General features: G+C 37.0%; 1 protein-coding gene across 3 annotated transcripts in view; it reads left to right on the top strand.

Moving 5' to 3' along the window:
• STXBP4 (syntaxin binding protein 4) overlaps positions 1-22,647 on the top strand; it is a 208,461-nt gene that overhangs the window by 7,401 nt on the left and 178,413 nt on the right. For 2 of the 3 annotated variants that reach the window (XR_008375460.1, XM_053568302.1), the window contains exons 2-4: positions 13,033-13,109; positions 13,870-13,992; positions 17,380-17,512. Coding sequence is in view for 1 of the 3 variants with exons in the window: in XM_053568302.1 (XP_053424277.1) it covers positions 13,946-13,992; positions 17,380-17,512 (180 nt within the window). In the remaining 2 variants the exon portion in view is untranslated. The remainder of the gene's footprint in view (positions 1-13,032; positions 13,110-13,869; positions 13,993-17,379; positions 17,513-22,647) is intronic. The other variant, XM_053568303.1, reaches the window with a different exon arrangement.

Below are 22,647 nucleotides of genomic sequence, written 5' to 3'. Positions count from 1 at the left end.
TCTTTATTTTTGCCTCTGTTAATATAGTGGATAACGTTTATAGACTTGGTATGTTAAACCAGCCTTGCATCCCTGGGATGAAGCCTACTTGATCATGATGAATGACTTTTTTTGATGATAAGCTGTAATCTATTGGCTAGGATTTTGTTGAGAATTTTTGCATCTATATTCTCAGAGTGAGATTGGTCTGAAATTCTCCTTTTTGTTTGGGTCTTTTCCTGGTTTTGGTATCAGGGTGATGTTTGCTTCATAGAATGTGTTGGGGAAGATTCCTTCTTCCTCAATTTTTTGGAATAATTTCTGCAGTACAGGAATCAGCTCTTCCTTGAAGGTTTGCTAGAATTCTGGAGTGAAGCCATCTGGACCAGGGCATTTTTTGGTTGGAAGATTTTTTATTGTTTCTTTGATCTCAGTGCTTGAAATTGGTCTGTTCAGAAGCTCTATTTCTTCCTGGCTGAGTCTAGGGAGGGGGTGTAATTCCAAATATTGATCCATTTCTTTCACATTGTCAAATTTCTGGGCATAGAGTTTCTGGTAGTATTCAGAGATGATCTCTTGTATCTCTGTGGGATCAGTTGTTATTTCCCCTTTATCATTTCTGATTGAGGTTACTAGAGATTTTACTTTTCTATTCCTCGTTAGTCTGGCCAATGGTTTGTCTATTTTATTTATTTTTTCAAAAAACCAACTCCTTGTTTCATTAATTTTCTGAATGATTCTTTTGTTTTCAATTTCATTGATCTCTGATTTGATTTTGGTTATTTCTTTTCTTCTACTGAGTTTAGTCTTAGATTGTTCTTCTTTTTCCAATTCCATAAGAACTCTTGTGAGATTGTTGATGTGCTCTCTTTCTGTTTTTCGAATGTAGGCATCTAAAGCGATGAATTTTCCTCTCAAAACTGCTTTTGCAGCATCCCACAGGTTTTGGTAGTTTGTGTCTTCATTGTTGTTATGCTCAAGGAAGTTAATGATTTCCTGTTTTATTTCTTCCTGCACCCATCTGTTATTCAACAGAAGATTGTTTAATTTCCATGCCTTTGGGTGGGGTTGAGCATTTTTGTTAGAGTTGAGTTCCACCTTTAGTGCCTTATGGTCTGAGAAGATACAAGGTAAAATTTCAATTCTTTTGATTCTGTTGATATTTGTTTTGTGTCCCAGGATATGATCAATTTTGGAGAATGTTCCATGGGGTGATGAGAAGAATGTATATTCTTTATCTTTGGGATGGAGTGTTCTATATGCATCTATCAAGCACAGTTGTTCTAGGGTCTCATTTAAATCTCTTATATCCTTGTTTAATTTCTGTTTAGAGGATCTGTCCAGCTCTGTAAGAGGAGTGTTAAGGTCCCCCGTTATTATGGTATTATCAGATATCATACTGCTCAGACTGAGTAAGGTCTGTTTCAAGAATCTGGGAGCATTTAAATTGGGTGCATAAATATTTAGAATTGAATTTTTCCCTTGACCAATATAAAGTGACCATCTTTGTCTTTTTTGACTTTAGTTGCTTTAAATCCACATGTATCTGAAAATAAGATTGCAACTCCTCTTTTCTTCTGAATTCTATTTGCCTGAAAAATTGTCTTCCAACCCTTGACTCGGAGCTTTAATTTGTCTTTTGAAGCCAGGTGTGTTTCTTGCAGACAGCAAATGGATGGCTTGTGTTTTTTAATCCAGTCAACCAATCTATGTCTCTTCAGTGGGGAATTCAAGCCATTAACATTTATTGAGATAATTGATAAGTGTGGTAGTATTCTATTCATCTTATTTTGTTAGAGTCCATTGCTTAGTTTTATCTTTTGCATCAGTGTGGAGGTTAGGTTCTGTCCTTTAATTTCTGAGTTCTTACTTTGCTGCTGATCCATTGTGGTGGTCAGTGTGCAGAACAGGTTGAAGTATTTCCTGTAGAGCTGGTCTTGTTGTGGTGAATTTCCTCAATGTTTGTATATCCGTAAATGATTTGATTTCTCCATCAATTTTGAAGCTTAGCTTAGCAGGGTACAGAATTCTGGGCTGGAAATTGTTCTGTTTAAGTAGATTAAAGGTAGATGACCATTGTCTTCTTGCTTGGAAAGTTTCATTAGAGAAGTCTGCAGTCACTCTGATGGATTTGCCCCTGTAGGTCAACTGGCGCTTACTCCTGGCAGCTCTCAGAATCTTTTCTTTTGTCTTGACTTTGGACAGGTTCATCACAATGTGTCTTGGAGAAGCTCGGTTAGAGTTGAGGCGACCGGGGTCCCATAGCCCTCTGAAAGCAGTGTGTCAGAATCTTTGGTGATATTTGGGAAATTTTCTTTTATAATATTCTCTAGTATGGCTTCCATTCCTCTGGGGCATTCTTCTTCCCCTTCTGGAATTCCTATAACTCATATGTTGGAACGCTTCATAAAGTCCCATAATTCTGACAGTGAATGTTCTGCTTTCTCTCTCTTCTTTTCTGCCTCTTTTACTATCTGAGTTATCTCAAAAACTTTGTCTTCTACCTCTGAAATTCTTTCTTCTGCATGGTCTAACCTGTTGCTGATACTTTCCATTGCATCTTTAAGTTCCCTAATTGACTGTTTCAGTTCCTTCAGCTCTGCTATATCCTTTTAATATTCTTCATATCGTTCATCTCTTATTTGATTCTGTTTTTGAATTTCCTTTTGGTTATTTTCCACTTTATTAGCAGTTTCCTTCATTGTTTCCATCATTTCTTTCATTGTTTTCAACATGTGTATTCTAAATTCCCTTTCTGTCATTCCTAACATTTCTTTATAGGTGGAATCCTCTGCAGTAGCTACCTCATGGTCCCTTGGCGGGGTTGTTCTGGACTGGTTCTTCATGTTGCCTGGAGTTTTCTGCTGATTCTTCCTCATGAGTGATTTCTTTTATCTGTTTCCTTGCCCTAATTTTCCTTTCACTTCCTCTTGCTCTTTAAGTTCTCGTGCCTGTGGAAGTTGCGGGCAGGTTTAGACGGATTGAACACACGTGACCACTTGCCAGTTTTCCACTGTTTTAGTCCTCCTCTTGGGGTCCAGAAGTCTCTCGCTGACTCCCTGTATCCTCTCAGGGGTGATGATAGGCAGATCCCACCATCCAGAGATGCCTGGAGTCCTATCTCCCCAGACCTCAATGGTGCCCAGATGCAAGGAAGCTGTTACCCGGCTGCCATCTTGCTCCGCCTCTCCGGTTCTTGGAGGCCTATTTCTAATGGATGGCACAGTTTGAAATTATTTCTAAGCCAAAACAAATAAGTAAGTTGAATATAGGATTAGGGTCAGAGACCAAGGTTGAAACCTGGATCCAAGGAGTTCTTATGAAAATAAAAGGCACAATAATAATGCAACATTGGGAAAGGCTGAAATACGTTTTCTCTAAAACTTTAATGAATACATAACCCTGGGCTGCAATTCTTGTGAGTCTGAATGTGCTTGTAATATTGTGCCAATTCCAAGTAATGAGTTCTACCATGAACAGAATGGGAGCTGTTCATGGCAAGGCTAGTCTAACCCCATTCTGCAGGTATGGATGTTGATTACACACTTGCAAGATGGAGAGCCCACTGGCATATCAGACTTTATACCTTTAGTTTTCAATATTATTCTTAAGCAGCAAATAATTACTTATAAGCCCTTTCTAGTTAGCTAGGATCATGTGAAGTTTTACATATGAAATAAAGCTTTTTCATAAAATTAAGTTTTTTCCTAAACTTATTCATACATTTTCTTATCTGACTATTGGTTTTTAGGTTTTCTGAAGACTTAAAGATTATAAAGATGTATTATTTTAAATTTTAGTTTGTAGTTACATTTTTCAGTATTTCAATGCATAATATAAATTAAGGAAGTTACAGCTTTAGTCTCAACATGGTAATCACTGAACTGTGTTTTCTAGTGGTCTATTTGCCTGATAAAGCTATTGGATTTATTTAGCAATGTTAAATACCTAACAATAATTCCAACAGTACTAACAACTATTTATTTGGTAGATATTTATTAAAATACTTGTACCTTAAACAGAGAGAGTAATGTATTTGAATAAATAGTAGAAACGAACAAATTATAATTTGCTTGAGAGCAGGCTGGATAATCACTGTTTTCCAATTGAAGCACAGTAATGTCATGAAGTTGCCTCAGTAAATCTTCATATCCTAGTTTCTCATTTCCTGGCAGCTGCCTTTATGCCACTTTCTTGAGTGGCTACTTCAATTAAATGATCTTTGATAAGTTTATCTGATTGACAGATAAGGTAGAATGAAAATGGAAATCATTCATCAGTAGATGGCATTCATTTATTCAAGTAATATTTATCAAGATCGGGGAAGTTCCATGGGCAAGAGCCTGCTCTTAAAAGGGTCCCTCTCTTAGCTGGGTCCTGCACTTGGTATTATTTGGGTCTTAGCTGGCATACCATTACCCCATCTAAATTAGCCCTCCTCCTCTGCTCAGTCACATTTGATGTCATCTTTCAATGTCTGAAACCTGGTTCATTCTGTTGTTTCCTTTTTTATTATTTTTCTCCTACCACTAGAATGTTAATGCCATAAGAGCAAGGATCTTGGCTTGTTCACAATAATGTCACCAGCACTGAGTAGGCACATGACTGTACCCAGTCAGTGTCTGGTGAACAAATGCATAAATGAAAGCAAGCAGAGAGCAGTGGCGTCGTCTAAGGAAACTTCTGAGAGCAGTGAGCTGTGGTGTTGAGAAAGATCTCAGGTTTCAAGAAGACCAAGACTCCTTTGAAGTAGTTTTCAGGCATTTTCCACAGGCTTGGGCTATGTGTTACAGCCAGATGTTATGCATCTACCCCCAAGACAAATGAACAGCATTCCTGAACCGCTTAGATTCTTGAAAAGAAAAAACAGCACTAAAAAAAAAAAAAAGAAAAGAAAAAACAGCACTAGCAGAGGGAATAGTGCCTTTGGGTACAAAATAAAGAATATGGCAAAACATGGTTGGCCATACGTCAAAGCGCAGTTAGCCCCATGTTGTCTGTACTGAATGTCTATAGACTTTTCTTGTCATATGTACTGATTGACAGTATAACAACTATTTTTATAGCATTTACATAGTATTAAGTATTATAAGCAATCTAGAATTGATTGAAAGCGTAGGGGAGGATGTGAATAGTTACATGAAAATACTGGGGTATTTTATATTAGGGACTTCCCACCCCACCCCCAACCTCAGCCCCCCGTCCCAAGAGAGAAGACTACATAGTATAATTCTATGCACTTTTATATCTTTGTCTTCTAAAACCTTTGTTGTTTCAAAAGGATCAGTTAAGTAAAGTTTAGCCCAGAGAAAGGAGTCATTGCTGATTTTGCCAATGTTTTTAAAACAACCTTGGGATTATGTAAATAGCTGATGTTATCATAAAGAGTCTCTGCTGTGATAAGGTATACAAGTTGCCAGTTTCTAAATGCTATTATTTTTATGTTTCTTCAAGTATAATACTGAATCTATAGGTCTAACTACACAAGAAATAATTATATTTGTAATATTAGCTCCAGTGAGTCTATAAATAGTTGACATGTCAGTCCAGTCACAGAAACCAGAGAACTTATGCATTGGGTAGCCAGCCTCATCATACCTTCCTCCTCTCCTGAAACGACCATAATGTGAAATGCCATTACATGTTTTTCCTCCCCTCCATTCCCTTCCAAATGATCTGACTGAAGGCTGCTCCATCCCATTGGTGGACCACACTCATCTTAGAGGTTCATATGCATTCTTTCTTTTTTTTTTTTTTTTTTTGTAGAGACAGAGTCTCACTGTACCACCCTCGGTAGAGTGCCATGGCGTCACACGGCTCAAAGCAACCTCTAACTCTTGGGCTTAGAGCGATTCTCTTGCCTCAGCCTCCCGAGCAGCTGGGACTACAGGCGCCTCGCCACAACGCCCGGCTATTTTTTTTTGTTGTTGCAGTTTGGCCGGGGCTGGGTTTGAACCCGCCACCCTCGGCATATGGGGCCGGCGCCCTACTCACTGAGCCACAGGCGCCGCCCTCATATGCATTCTAAAAGGAAAATTTTCTCCTCAAAAAAACATTTGGGAACTTCAGTTTAATAAGACTGGCATAAACTTTTGGTTTATAGAGCCCAAAATGTTTAAAGATGATTTTATGAAGGATTTTGTCATTGCACATATGAAGAAACTGGGGAGCAGACCTAGTAAGCGGCTGCTCAAGGTCACATGGCCAGCAAGCATTGAGCCTCTCGACCAGTGTGCATCTAAACATAAAACCATGGCAAGGAAAATTCAGATAAACAGACCATAATTTCAGAAGAAAATAACATTAAGTATTTTTTGTACTATGAGTTTCTGTCGTGAGTCTTCTTTCTTTTCAAATTATAACAGCAAAAGATAAGGCCAGGACAGTGGCTCACACCTGTAATCCTAGCACTCTGGGAGGCCGAGGTGGACTGATCTCTTGAGCTTAGGAGTTCTAGACCAGCCTGAGCCCCCCACCCCCCACCGCCACCCACTGTCTGTAAAAATAGCAGGGGTGTTGTGGCGGGCAACTGTAGCCCCAGCTGTTAGGGAGGCTGAGGCAAAAGGATCACTTGAACCCCATAGTTGGAGGTTGCTGTGAGCTACAACGCCATGACACTACTGAGGGCAACAAAGTGAGACTCTGTCTTAAAAAATAAATAAATAAATAAAATAAAGGTGTATTTTATTTTTAATGCCTGTCAGTTTGCCTATATAGGAGTTGTCATAAGAAGTTCTTTTGAAGGATATAAGCAGTTTTCTTTGGGAAGCACCAAATCTATGTTATGACACCTAAGCAAATAGAGATGCAAATTGACACCTAAGCAAATGTAGATGAAAGAAGAAAATGACACTACAGGAAAATGACATTGAATGACTAAATGACATCATAGGGGCTCATTTAAACACTAGATACCCAGACAGGACACTCAAACCTGATAACTTTTTTGGTATTTTTTTCTTCTTTATCAAAATAATACATCCAAGTATTTATCCTTATTGTGAACTATTCAAAAAATATAGAATAATTTAAAGAAGGAAATAAAAAATAATAGTAAATAAAGAATAATGGTAATTTCAATTGTCAGGTTTTTTTTTTACATTTTAGGGTAATTTTTTCACAAATGCATATTAAAACATAAGATTATTCTATACATTCTATTTTTTTTTTTTTTTTCGGTTTTGGTCAGGGCTAGGTTCGAACCCTCCACCTCTGGCATATGGGACCGGCGCCCCACTCCTTCAGCCACAGGCACTGCCCTATACATTTCTATTTTTAGCCTGCTGTTGTTTTTGTTCGTTTTTTGTTGTTGTTGTTGTTGTTGTTGTTCTTTTTTCCACTGGTTTTAGCAGAAATAGGACTTAGATTATTTTTTTTTTGAGACAGAGTCTAACTGTGTTGCCCTCAGTAGAGTGCTGTAGCATCACAGCTTACAGCAACCTCAAACTCTTGGGCTTAAGCAATTCTCTTGCCTCAAACTCCTAGCTGGGACTACAGGCGCCCACCACAACACCCAGCTACTTTTTTGTTGTAGTTGTCATTCTTGTTTGGCAGGCCCACCAGCCCCAGTGTATGTGGCCAGCACCGCACCAGGATCTAGATTATTTTCGATGACTACATGGTTATTGTTTTATGTTGATATACCTTTAATTATTTAACCAGTTATAAATGTCTATATATTTAGATGGTTTCTGGTGTTTTGTAATAACTATTCTATGATGGTATGCATGAGCTAACAAATACTTTTTTATGTTTCCTGGATCACCCTTTGTCAACCATAGAGCATTAAAATGAGCTACTATCCTGCCTTTGATAGACAAATCCTAGATTTGGATTTTTCACCATTACTATTACTGATATCCTTTCTCCTCGAATGCTCATTAAAATGTCCTCATTCTCTCATTTTTTCTAACCCCTTTTTCTTTTTTTTCTTAAAGACGGAATCTTACTCTGCTATCTAGGCTAGAGTGCGATAGCTTATCATAGCATACATAGCTCACTGCAACCTCAAACTCCTGGGCCTGAGCAATCCTCCTACCTCAGCCTCCTAAGTAGCTGGAACTACAGGTACCTGCCACTGTGCCTAGTTGTTTTTTTCTTTTTGTTAGTAGAGAGGGCACCTGACTCTAGCTCAGGCTGGTCTCCAACTCCTGACCTCAAGCAATCCTCCCTGCTTGGCCTTCCAGAGTGGTAGGATTACAGGTATGAGCCACTGCACCTGTCCCTCTTTTCCTTGTTCATAACTATTTATTTAATAATGTGCTAAATTTTTACTTTTAGGGGATATTTTATAAGCCATGCTTATATACCTTTCTTAGATACTTCTGACTTCAGCCATATCTCCGTTTTTGAACATAAAATCAAGGCGTGCCCTATGTTCTTATTGCTTTATCTGGAATCTGGTTACTTTGTATAGTGTGTGAACCGACAAAAACAATTAAATCCCTCATGTATGTCCTTGGAAAGGCTAACAAACAAACAAAAAAGCCTCCTTGAGCTCCTTTCTTTGCTTTTGGTCCATCTCTAAGAATATAAGCATAAGCCCTCACACACAGTATGAGCTGAAGATCCCAATCAGTTGATCAGGATAATCTGGTTGAGTTTCAGAGACTTCTAGATGACCAATAGCTTCCAAGAAAGCACTTTTCTCATGAGCTTTTAAAAATTACTGTTAGTATTATGAAGAGACTATTTGAGTTTAGTATGGATCCAACAAATCTTGCCTTCAGCTGCTATCACACTTTCTTTCTCTCACTTCTGATATTTTTTTGCTTTAGACAAATAGCTAAAAGACATTAGAGTTCTTGACCTAATAGCTTGTTAAGTATTTTGAATAAAAGTACTTTGGCAAGGAAGGATGGAAATTAAGCTCTTGCTTACAAAGCTCTTATGGGCCTATTCTATATATATTATTTTAAATGTTGCAATGATAGTTCAATAAATCATCTAATCAATTATTTATGATAAAGGTATGTGTGTGTGCCTTAAAGTGTTGAGTAGAATGCACTTGGTTATAAACCAACATTGTAGTTACACAATTTTCAACAAAAATCTAACACATACAGATATGAATTTTGCCTATTTTTCTTTGACTTGTTTCTTACTAACATTTTTAAGTAAAGACATTTAATCATACTGTAGAATTAGGAGTGGGAGGGATATTTTCTAGAAGACAGTACACTAAGATTTTCCAAAAACAGTTTGTACTAGCTATGTTGCTGTGAGCTATGAACCATGTACTAGCTATGTTGCTGTGAGCTATGAACCATGTACTAGCTATGTTGCTGTGAGCTATGTACTATGTACTAGCTATGTTGCTGTGAGCTATGTACTATGTACTAGCTATGTTGCTGTGAGCTATGAACTATGTACTAGCTATGTTGCTGTGAGCTATGAACCATGTACTAGCTATGTTGCTGTGAGCTATGTACTATGTACTAGCTATGTTGCTGTGAGCTATGTACTATGTACTAGCTATGTTGCTGTGAGCTATGAACTATGTACTAGCTATGTTGCTGTGAGCTATGAACCATGTACTAGCTATGTTGCTGTGAGCTATGTACTATGTACTAGCTATGTTGCTGTGAGCTATGTACTATGTACTAGCTATGTTGCTGTGAGCTATGAACCATGTACTAGCTATGTTGCTGTGAGCTATGAACCATGTACTAGCTATGTTGCTGTGAGCTATGTACTATGTACTAGCTATGTTGCTGTGAGCTATGTACTATGTACTAGCTATGCTGCTGTGAGCTATGAACCATGTACTAGCTATGCTGCTGTGAGCTATGTACTATGTACTAGCTATGTTGCTGTGAGCTGTGAACCATGTACTAGCTATGTTGCTGTGAGCTATGTACTATGTACTAGCTATGTTGCTGTGAGCTGTGTACTATGTACTAGCTATGTTGCTGTGAGCTATGTACTATGTACTAGCTATGTTGCTGTGAGCTATGAACCATGTACTAGCTATGTTGCTGTGAGCTATGTACTATGTACTAGCTATGTTGCTGTGAGCTATGAACCATGTACTAGCTATGTTGCTGTGAGCTATGTACTATGTACTAGCTATGTTGCTGTGAGCTATGAACCATGTATTAGCTATGTTGCTGTGAGCTATGAACCATGTACTAGCTGTGTTGCTGTGAGCTATGAACCATGTACTAGCTATGTTGCTGTGAGCTATGTACTATGTACTAGCTATGTTGCTGTGAGCTATGAACCATGTACTAGCTGTGTTGCTGTGAGCTATGTGCTGTGTACTAGCTATGTTGCTGTGAGCTATGTACAGCATACCTATGTATGCTGTAGAGCCACAGTACTCTACCCAAGGTGACAGCTTGAGAGACTCTGTCTCAAAAAATAAAAAAAAGTTTAATCAATAGTGTCATCTTCATAAAGATGAAGGATAAGCATGTCACTACTACTATACACTCATCCAAGTTTTTTGGAGAATGAAGTTTTTCACCTATATTAATTTTCCATCATACTGTAGTAGAAAAGGCTTGGGTTTAGAGCCAGGAAGAACAGCCTTCAAATTCTGCTTTACAACTAGCTGGTGATAGTGGACAGTCGCTTGGTTTCCCTATAACTCTGCATTGTGGGGCCCCTGAGGAAATCCTCTAACATGCTGTCCAACTGTCCACCTGTGTTAGCGTTTAATGTTGACTCTTCTATGCTTCCTTCCCTCCCTGTGCATACCACTGTCAAGAGCTCTTCACACCCTCTGATCTGGGGGTGAACTCTGCTTTTTAATCTCATCTCTAGCACATAGCACACTGCCAGGCATGTGTACTAAGATGAATGGAATAATTTAAGCACTGAAATTTTATTTTAATACTTTAAAAGCAATATTTTTAAATGCCTTGTTAAATGGGAGTCTGTATGGAATCTGTTGCAGAGATTTGCCATTGACATACCCATGGGGTTTGGCTGTGTTCCACGGGGACCCAGAGACCCTGTGCCCAGTTAGGACAAATCACCACCAGATGTGGATCTTATTCACTTTGGTACCAGCAGAAAGGCTGCTCAGTTTTCTATTAATATAGAATATTCTAATAATATTGAGCGAGGCGTTACTGTTCCCACCTTAATATCAGGAGATACTGAGAGGTTAGGTGATTGTTTTAAGGCCATGTGACTAACACAGTTAGGCAGTATGGCTACTTGAACTTGGTGTTCTGTTTGAATTATGTCTAGTACATTTTTGATGATATTAAATAAGTACATTTGGAATACATAGGTGTGACACATAGTGCCAATTAATGGTAATTACTTTTATTGTTGTTGTTATAAAAAACCGCCACTCTTGAGGTTTGAGAATCTGCACCACACATGGATTGTTAAAACAATCTGTAATGAACTTGTGCAAACTTACTTTTAGAACTGAATGCTTCCATGGCTATGTATCTTGTGGACCATCCCCGTTGCTCTTGACTCTGCTGTGACAACTGGTCACAGCTCTAGGATTTGAAGCTCCTCCCTCCAGTCCTAAGTTGCTCCTCTTTTCCTTGAGAGTAACTTTCTTGCTAGGTGACTGAGTTTTGCTGCTGACAGCAGCTGCTCAGCGGCTCTGTTTCTCTGGTTGCTGTTGATCTGCATGCTTCACTGTTCTGTTGCTTGCTACCACAAGGGCTATGAAACTGAAGTGTTTGGGGTTTTTTGGTTATTGTTTTGTTTTGGTTTTTGAGACAGAATCTGTCTTGCTCTGTTGCCGGGCTGGAGTACGGTGTCCTACTCATAGCTCACCATAATCTCAAATTCCTGGGCTCAAGCAGTGAACTATGTTTTTAATACCCAGACCAGTAAGGACAATGCTGGGTTGGGGTCCCAAAAGGTAGTTGACTCTCTCTTTCCAGTCCTTCCAATTTATTTACAGAGGAATCTGTGATTTCTTTTGCATACAACAGTTAGAGAAGAGATAGGATGAGCCTCTTGATTTTAGCTCTGTGCCTCAGTTTTGTTCTCCTTGAACTTTAGGTTTCTGAGTCATCAGTTTCTCCGGGATTCTGGAGATGGTCTCCTCCTACATCTATTTCCTATGCTAGAATTTTGTTGGGAATCAGTGGCTAGCGTGCTGTTGTGCTGATCCCACTCAGCTTCTCTAAGGATATCACCTCTTTTTACCCATACAAATATTACTATTTTGTATGTGGGTGCTCAAACTTCAAAATGTTTAGGAAGCTCTGCCCTAGGTTTCAGCTTCTTCAGTCCACTTTTATGAATTGTCACCTAACCATTTATCTTCCATAAACTGGTTGAAAATTGTCATGTGATGGCTCTTTCCATTTACACTTCAACATTCTGAGTTTATATTGTTTTGAATTCTTTATTCTTATTTTAGTCGGCTCTTGTGAGGGAATGAGATGCATACCAACGTCAAGATGGTATTTTTTAATGAAAATCAGTTTGTTTGTTTGTTTTTCAAAAAATTAATTTTATCATAGTATAATTGATTTACAACAAACAGCAGACATTTAATATGAGATAATTTGATAAGTGTGACACATGTATCCCTTTGTGGAACCATCACTATAATCAAGGCACCTACTGTATTTATAAAGAAACCGAGACTTAGGGCGGCACCTGTGGCTCAAAGGAGTAGGGTGCCGGCCCAATATACTGGAGGTGGTGGGTTCAAACCCAACCCTGGACAAAAAAAGAAAGAAACGGAGACTTAGAGAAACTCAAAAGCTCAAATTGGAACCTAGGTCTTTAAGGTCTCAAAATCCATCTTGTGGCTATGAAGCCTGAGTTCTATCTGGGAAAATAACCACTAACTATTAATAGTTCTCATTTGTGTGAGAAAAGCACCTAATCTCTCAATCTAACCACTCATTTCTTCAGTAGGAAGATATCATTGTGCCAAACGATCCTAGTGTCTTTTTTAATTTTCATTTATTTTGCTTCATTCTTATTTCTTATGCAGAAGTGGTAAATCTTTGTTCAAATACAGTTTGTGTTAACTAAATGAAACTGCATCATTCTCTGTAATTTTCACAAGGGAACTATATAAGAAATTAAAATCATGTTTTGTTTTTTTTTTCCTCATAGAAAAGTGTTTAAGAAGCTCGTGGAGTGATGTGAGTCAGAGTAATATAGGATCAGCAAGAAGTTGCTCAAGATACTTGGTGAGACCATAAGAATTTTGTTTTCTTCAGGTGTATTGTATAATTATTTTTCTGACTATAATTTCATAGCCTTAGGCTCACAAGAGGCATTTTCCTCAATCTTTCATTATATAATTTTTAAGCTTACCAGTGTTGGAAGCTGTAATAATTACCTAAAGCTTAGCTATATTCTTCACTTTTGCTGGGAATTGAAGTGGTTTTTTTTTTGTTGTTGTTTGTTTGTTTGTTTTTTGGAGATAGAGTCTGACTTTGTTGTCCTCAGCAGAGCGCCATGGCATCATTGTTCACAGCAACTTCAAACTCTTGGACTCAAGAAATCCCTTGCCTCAGCCTCCTAAGTAGCTGGGACTACAGGTGCTCACCACAATGCCTGGCTGTTTTTTTAGAAATGAGGTCTCGCTCTGGCTCAGGGTGGTCTTGAAAGGCAATCTACCTGCCTCGGCCTCCCAGAGTGCTAGGATTACAGGTGTGAACCACCGCACCTGGCCAAGAATTAAAGATTTTATATAGATAATCATAATAATCTAGATATAGGTCTATCTATCTAAGGAGCTGTCTTTTAACTTCTCATTGTATCTTCAATGACTAAAGTGCCATAGCACAAAATGTGTAACATACATCTAACATCTACACACAGACATATCTTATTAATATTTATGTACTTGGTATATATAATGTTTTTGTACAAAGTTGGGATCAAATTTGACCGTTCTCAGACCTAACAATTGATTTTCTACTTTTCTATTTCTAATTCTTCTAGAAAGAAGAATTTCTAGACTCTTCATCAAGATCTTCATTTACACAGCCATTAAATCCAAGGCTACTGTGGTGAAAGCATGTATAAAAATACATCTTCTGTAGACTCATCCAGTCTACTTGAAAAGTAATTTTTAAATTAAACTTAATGTTTTGAAATATGTATTAGTTTGAAATACATAGATTATTAATGAACATTTGGTTGAAGCAGTTTTTATAATTAATTGTCTATATGGTCTAGGATGGCAGTAATGAGCAAAGTAATACATTAAATTGCCATTCAGCACAGATCAATGTATAGGGCAAAGTCTGTGTTCTCTATGAAATCGTTTGTAGGGATTGCTTTTTTAAAAAATTGATTTTTGAATATCTAAAATATAATTCTAGCGTGATTATATAACGTAAGATTAGCTCTTGCTGACTAACAAACCACCCCAAAGTGCCTTAAAACAATAAGCGTTTATTGTTTCTAGTGTTTCTGAGGGTTAGCTGAGCAGTCTAGTTTTCACCAGGGAGTGGAAGATGGCTTCGTTCCCATGATATGAAGTCTCCCCTAGGAAGGCTGCCTGGCTGAGGTTTCTCTCTACCTGGGTGTCATCTTTCAGCAGACTAACTCCAGCTTTTTCCTGTGATGGCAAAGTATTCCCAGCAACAAGCACAAGTGTTTTTCAAATTTCAAACTTTACATTTGCTGGTATCCCATTGGCCAGAGCAATTCAAATAGTCAAGTCCAAATTCAAGCAGTATAGATCAAGACTTTATTTCTAATAGGAATTGGTGGCCATTTTGTAAACATAACATACATTTAACAAGGTGTATTCAGAGAAATCTTACTCTTATTTTTGTTCTGCACTTGTGCCCTTATTCCTCCTCTAGAAATTAATTGTTATTCTTGATTCTTTTTTAGTCCTTCTTTTCATAAACAAATGCATACACACACACACATAATAATTACATATATTTGGATTCCACTCCCCAGAATATTCTTAAGTAATGGGTCTCATATTAATATAATGTTTCAACCTTGCCTTTTGTCTTAACTTTAAGTTCATATCTGTTTATAAAGATGTTCCTTGTTATAACTGCACAAATGTACCATAGTTCCTTTAGCCAGTACCTTATTGATGGCCATTTGGATTGTTTGAAATTTTTGGTGAATCCAAATTATGCCAAAATGAATAACCTACTCTATAAGTCACTTTGTATTTTTTTCCAAGAATATCTTTGGGATAGATTCCTAGAAATGGAATTGCTAGATCAAAACGTAGTTTTTTGTTAGAGATTATCAAATTCTTTCTTTAGAAGTTCTTACCGTTTTGCATGCCTATCAGCAAAGCACAAAAGGGCCTCTTTCCCATAACTTTGTCATTAGAATATATTGTTAAGGATTTAAATTTTTATTGATCTGATAGGTGATCAGTACTATCTCTACATAGTTTCAGCTTCTAATTCTCTTCTTATGATTAAAGTTGAGTAGCAGAACTACTTTTAGTACCAAAAGAAAAAAGTAATTTCTTAACAATAGGGAAATTTTAAAGTAGGCTCTTAGCCATGTATTAAGTTTTGGTTGCCATTGAAATTTATGTTTAAGAAAAACTTTTAATAATGTAGATAGTACTTATAATAATTCTATGTTAAACTTTGAGATATCATCTAACTCCAGTAAGATTAGCCCATATCACAAAATCCCAAGACCAGAGATGTTGGCATGGATGGGGAGAAAAAGGAACACTTCTACACTGCTGGTGGGAATGCAAATTAATACATTCCTTTTGGAAAGATGTTTGGAGAACACTTAGAGATCTAAAAATAGATCTGCCATTCAATCCTATAATTCCTCTACTAGATATATACCCAGAAGACCAAAAATCACATCATAACAAAGATATTTGTACCAGAATGTTTATTGCAGCCAAATTCATAATTGCTAAGTCATGGAAAAAGCCCAAGTGCCCATTGATCCATGAATGGATTAATAAATGGTGGTATATGTACACCATGGAATATTATGCAGCCTTAAAGAAAGATGGAAACTTTACTTCTTTCATGTTAACATGGATGGAGCTGGAACATATTCTTCTTAGTAAAGTATCTCAAGAATGGAAGAAAAAGTATCCAATGTACTCAGCCCTACAATGAAGCTAATTTATGACTTTCACAAGAAAGCTATAACCCAGTTATAACCTAAGAATAGGGAGAAGGGGGAGAGGGAGGGGAGGGAGGGGGGAGGATGGGCGGAGGGAGGGTGATTGGTGGGACTACACCTGCAGTGCATCTTACAAGGGTACATGTGAAACTTAGTAAATGTAGAATATAACTGTCTTAGCACAATAACTAAGAAAATGCTAGGAAGGCTATGTTAACCAGTGTGATGAAAATGTGTCAAATGGTCTATAAAACCAGTGTATGGTGCCCCATGATTGCATTAATGTACACAGCTATGATTTAACAATAAAAAAAAATAATTCTATGTTAAAAAGAATCTAAAAATGTTTATATGGTATAAGAACTATTCAGAAAAAAACAACATAGATTCATAAAGAAAAAAGATTAGAAGTGAATACACTACTGTGTTAATAAAAGATACTGTGTTGAGATTAGAAGAGGGCTCTTTTATGGAAGCAACCATCTATGTTGGAGATTATATATGCTCCCATTAAGGGAAATTCACATTAGAGGGTTTAAAAGGTTGCTGAAGAGATTTGCCAATGAGGTGCCTTAGTTCCCTTTGTCTGCTTCATTTTTCCTATTCCATACCAACAGAGACTATCTCAGATCACATTTTGCCTCAGAAGTAAGACAACCTCCGCTCACACTTGGGCCACCAAATTAACCTACCTGAATTTTGGAAAGTTTGGAATTTTAGAAAAACATGGAAAAGAATCTTAAGGATTTTACAAATATTAAATTAAATGGTATAATGTGTATCTATTGATCAATACAGTTCTCAGTATATAATAAGAAGGCAGAATTAAAATTTATTTCATACTTGATTTAAATTTGTTTGACCCTGAAAGTTTCTGCTCTGACCAGTGTATTCAGAAATGCAACTTGAGAAGCATAATTCTTTTTTTCATGTGGAATTTGAATTGCTTTAAAAGGATACAGACATGTCTTTTAAAGTCACTTAATTCATTAAAATATTTAATTTTGGAATCCTTCAATGTCTTCTAAGAATTGGCTAAAAGAAAATCTCTTCAGTTGCTTTTAATCCTCGAATTTACTTAGATACTATTTTTAAAGTACTTTTCTTTGTTCTGTTCCATTGAAATAAGTATTATCACTATAAATTCTTTTGTTTTGATTGTTTTGTAGAGAAAACTAAAAGTATAAGTAAGAAAATCCATTTGATTGCTTTTAGGTCACCATACTTTTACAAATGTAGTTGCTAGTAGACACAATGTATTTTAGGTTTCTAGATCCAAGAATTTGATTTAATAAGAGTTAAAGAAAAAAAAGTAGGTACAGATGTCTAGCCTACTAACCTGTGTGTGCTAATTTACTTTTATCTTAGAGATCCTGCCTTTCAGATGATTACAGTTACCAGGGAAACAGGTCTGGGTCTCAAGATCCTAGGAGGAATTAACCGGAATGAAGGCCCATTGGTATACATTCAGGAAATCATTCCTGGAGGAGATTGTTACAAGGTAAAAAATGAAAATGTAAATAACCTCCCACGACCCAGAAACAAAAACAAAATTGACTAGGTTTCTCTTCCTCCTTTACCAGCGAATTTACAATATTAGCTGAATGTCTACTGTGACGTACCTCAGTGAAAGATACAAGAGGACTGGAAGACAGACTTTTTTTTTTTTTTTTTTTGGTGCAGTTTTTGGCCAGGGCTGGGTTTGAACCCGCCACCTCTGGCACATGGGGCCGGTGCCCTACTCCTTTGAGCCAAAGGCAGACTTTTTTTTTTTTTGTAGAGACAGAGTCTCACTTTATGGCCCTCGGTAGAGTGCCATGGCATCACACAGCTACAGCAACCTCCAACTCCCGGGCTTAAGTGATTCTCCTGCCCCAGCCTCCCAAGTAGCTGGGACTACAGGCTCCCACCACAATGCCCAGCTATTTTTTGGTTGCAGTTCAGCCGGGGCCGGGTTTGAACCCGCCACCCTCAGTATATGGGGCCAGCGCCTTACTGACTGAGCCACAGGCGCCGCCCCAGAAGACAGACTTTTAACCTAACGGATGAATAAGTTCTTCATATATGAAGATAACAAATACTAAACCCTCTAACTAAAGGTTATACATTTTTAAATGCTATGCAGTTCAACTTCTATTCTACATCTGATGAAAGAAATTATATTTGAAGACATGTTATCCATGTACTTGTCTGAGTTTTCCTTAGTTGTATCAATTGAACTTGAACTAAATTCATTTAGTATCTCTTAAATGCAAAACAAAACAAACAAAAACAGCAAAGTCTACTTATTTCTGAATTTGTAGTAGTAATTCTTGCTGAGTTTGTTAATTATATCACACTCATTAGCTGCCCACATGAAAAACTACAATTAAGATCCATATGAGAAATTAAGTATAGAATTTAGATTAGAACATGTCTTCTTGTAAGGAATTAGAAAGTCTTACTCTCTTCCTCTGTGTAAGAAATAAGTTATATAATGAGATCCTTTTTGCTCTGGTTGCTAGGAAGTTCAGACCTAAACTTTAAGCATAACCCCAGCAATTTAATGAATGGTTATTCTATTTGCATTCTCTTTTCTCTTGGATTTCATTTGCTATTTCTGTTTTAATAATGTAATTATATCTTACTTCTTGAAAATTGCATTCAGTCCTTTTTGGAGAGATACAGGATACAAAGAATTTAATAAAATATTCTATTAATATCAATCTATTGATTTTGAGAAAGGGTCCTCTTCCTGTTAAGTTTATTCTTGTCATTTTTGTTAAATAAACAGTCATATTCTTACCTCCCCTAAGCAAACATTTGTTTTGCAAGTAGTTTATTCATCTGAATTTTTTTTTATTATTAGAAAACAATCAGTTTCTAGTAACTTTCAAAATAGTTAATGATTTCGGTTGTTTTAGACTTGATCAGATAATAAGGCATCTTCTAAATATACTTTCCAAGTTCTAAGTATTATATAATAATTTTAAGATATTCTAAGGTTATAGTTTTTGGCTAGTAAATGTAAATTATTAAACAAATAATAATATATTTAAATGCTGAATTTAAACAAATTCAAACAAATAAAAGTGGATTTTGTCTTCTAAGAATTGAGATGTTTAGTACTACATTAGTTTTTTAACTGAGGGGTGTGTATATATGTGTGTGTATGTGTGTTTAGTAGAGCTAAGGCATTTCTTAGACTGCACTTGATATAATGCAATAGTAATAACCTAATGAGTGATAAGCATTTGCCTTTAAGATAAGCATCAATTTGTGTTTCTTTATGGTCATGAAAAATATCTGCAGTTAGAATAATAAATTTATGACAGTCATTCTGAATTACTCTTTGTCTTCTGTTGGTGCTGATACACTAAGAAATTATACCCATGGCATATATTTTTTCTTGTTGGTTTTCTTAGTTTCATTGAAAAGAGTATTAGCAAGCAAAACCTTTTAATGGATTATATTCTCTATCCACCGCTAGAGGGCAGAACAGAGTTATTAATGTTTTTTGACTACACCTGGTCTTGTCCAATGGAAGAAAACAGTCAAAATAGAGGAAGGTGGAAAAAATAATTAATTTTCCAGGGCTATATTTACTTTTGAATATTTCCTCAGTCTGGAGAACTATATGCATATTTATTTGTCAAATATTAAACAGATAACAATTTAATTTTAAAACAATTTATTAATAGTACATTTACTTTCCCTTAAATACTATTATAGCATGTTGATAAGTTTCTAATATGCAGAAAATTTCCACATAGTAGGTGGATTCATAGAATGGAAATACAGGCTCATAAGGTTATCCTTAATTAAGTTGCTGAGCTGAGTACTATTAATATTTTTCAAATATATTTGAGTGCTTTAACTTGCAGTAGTTTTGTTTTAACATTATAATGTTCAGAATTATGTAATCTCAAGCTTACATAATTATAAGTTATGATAACATAACTTATAACATAATTGTAAGTTAGATTATATTTCATTTATATTTCCAAACCTCTCAAACTATAATGCAATACTGAATGCAATACTGGTTCAGTAGAACTAGAATATCACATCTCTTTGAAAAACATACCCAGAGTTCAAACTTGGGATATCTTGAGCACATTTTTTTTTTCTGTTCAGGTAGTAAAGAAGATTTTTCCTAACTCTTAAGAGCAAGGGGCAGCCTATAAGTTGAAGAAACTATGTAGTAGGTACTGAGTTAAAGAGAACTCCAGGGCTCTTTTCAGCATGTGAGCTAGTCCCATATCAGGCTGGAGTCCTCAGCATTTAATACTAGACCTTTTCCTGGTTTGGACACTGCTTTCAGCTTCATACCTACATATTCAATTCAGTTCCCTGATCAACATTTCCATCAGAGCTCTTTAACATGTCTGAAACTCAGCACTTAATGAGGCAGAACCCATGATATGCACATCATACCCTCATCTGCTGGTCTCTTCTTATACGGGGCCTCTTACAGTATACCCAATCTTGGTGAATGACAACTTCCAGCTACACAAAGTCAGAAAACCTAACAGCTTCTTAACTACTCTGTCTCCCACAACAACAATCTTCAATTCATTAACACATACTATTGACTTTCTTACTAATATCTCTTGAACCCATCAGGCTTCGTGGTCTCTATTCTCATGCCATACTTTAAATCATCATTAGTTTTTATTAGTTCTCCAAACACCTCTGTCTGCTCTTACATACCATGTCTGTTTCCGTCCAGCCTGTCATACTAATACTTGGTTGCCTACAAGGTTCTACAGAGTGTGGCTTCTGCCTTTTACCTCTCTGGCTTTCCATCTCCATGCTTCCAGAAGGGATTTTCCCACTCCTGGAAGGGACCATTTTCTTCCCCATTTTATATGCTGTTCCCTTAGACTAGGAACAACAGCCCCTTCCCATTCCCTTATTACTTCTAGGTATCAATTCAAAGAGCACTTCCTAAGAGATGTGTTCCTTGTTCTCTCCCAGTCTTGGCTAAGTTTTATTCTTCCTGTATGTGCTCCTGGATCCAGTCCCTTTCCTTCATATCACCTATCCCAGTTTGTAATGACACACTGATATTTATGATTGTTTTATCAACCCTGCCTCTAGCACAAGGCAGTATGTTTCTTAAGGGCCAGGATTCTATATGATTGGATTCACAGTAATACCTTTAGTCTCTGGTGTGGTGCCCTGACACATGCTCATTGCTCAATTAATATTTGCAAACAAATGGTCCCTTAGATTGCTGTCCCATTTCAGAGGATTAGTGATCTGCCTGTTCACCATTCCACTGCCAGCATTTGAGCTGCACATCAGATTCCTCTCTCTCTTGGCTCTTTGGAGCAGATTCTAGATGACACTTTGAAGTTCTCCAATGTTTTCATTTCTTTCTTTTGTCTTTGTTAATAAAATAGGGAAAACAGGCAGAAATCAAAAGCTTCTCTTCAGACCTGGTACTGTATTTCTTACTTTCTTTAGTTGATTCTAAGAGACATATATTAAAATACACACATATAAGCTACACATATACATATGTACCTCGTATATGAGTATGTAATATACTTCAGAGTGTGCGTATGTGTGTATGTACGTTGTTTTCCTCTCATATCTCCTCTTAAAATTACGATGGGGTTAAACATCAATGTCATAAGTGGCAACATTTGTTTCTCTTAGTGCATCATAAAATGATGTCTCTTACAAAAGTAGCAGTTTAGATTTGATGAGTTTGGGATTTTTTTAGTCAGTCCCGGTAGATAGAGACAATGATCACACAGATACAGGTGCCAGTGATTAGTCATTGCTGACGAGGAATTGAAGAAGGGCATATAGAGACCAGTTTTCAGTATATGATGAACATACCACTGGAACGGGAACCAGGGCTTTTAGGTACACAGCAGGATGAAGCCTCTGGCAACATGTGAAGACACCAGTCCCCTTGGTGGGAGCTGAAGGAACAGCAGCCACCATGATTTGCTTTGGCTCCCTTACCTTTCTCAGACCGTTTCCTGGACCTGTTGAAGTTACTGTGGACTTGTTGTGTACCTAGCACTATGCCAGGGAAACAACCACGAAAAGGACATGGTTCTGGCCCCTGAGAGAAGTGGTGTTCCTGGTTTGGGATTTGCTGGATTAATATGCGGTGGTGCAGGGGCAAGGAGAGGAAGATGTAAACAGACACAGACAGGACAAAGCAAATGTAATCACGTGTGTAAGGAAAAGGGGTTTGGGGTAAAGAGGCAGGAACAATTAAGTAAATCCTGGAGAGTCAGAGAAAACTTGCATTGGAGATAGTGTTTAAATTTGGCCATGATTTTGAAAATCAGAGTTCATCACAGAGAAGTGGGAGAGTGGATGGTAGCCTTCTAGAAAGGAATGGGTATGTGTCAAAGCCTTGACGTTGGAAAGATCCTGTATTGGCTGATTTGAGGAGCATTCTCTGGGAATAGAATGAAGAATTTATGTGCTGGGGTGAAAGGTGGATGATCAGGTTACAAAATGTAGTTTGCAGAGAGTTTGTTATGCCAGGTTTGAAAAGTTAAGAAGTTTCAACTTTTTCCTACTAGTGGGCAGTCCTTAAAGCAACATCAAATTATGTTATTCTCAACTTGAAGAATAATAATGAAATTTGCTATCATTGTGAAAACTGTCTACAACAGATAGGGA

The sequence above is a fragment of the Nycticebus coucang genome, chromosome 18 (genome assembly GCF_027406575.1).
Source record: "Nycticebus coucang isolate mNycCou1 chromosome 18, mNycCou1.pri, whole genome shotgun sequence".
NCBI lineage: Eukaryota > Metazoa > Chordata > Mammalia > Primates > Lorisidae > Nycticebus > Nycticebus coucang.
This window is presented reverse-complemented; position numbering and strand designations above follow the sequence as displayed.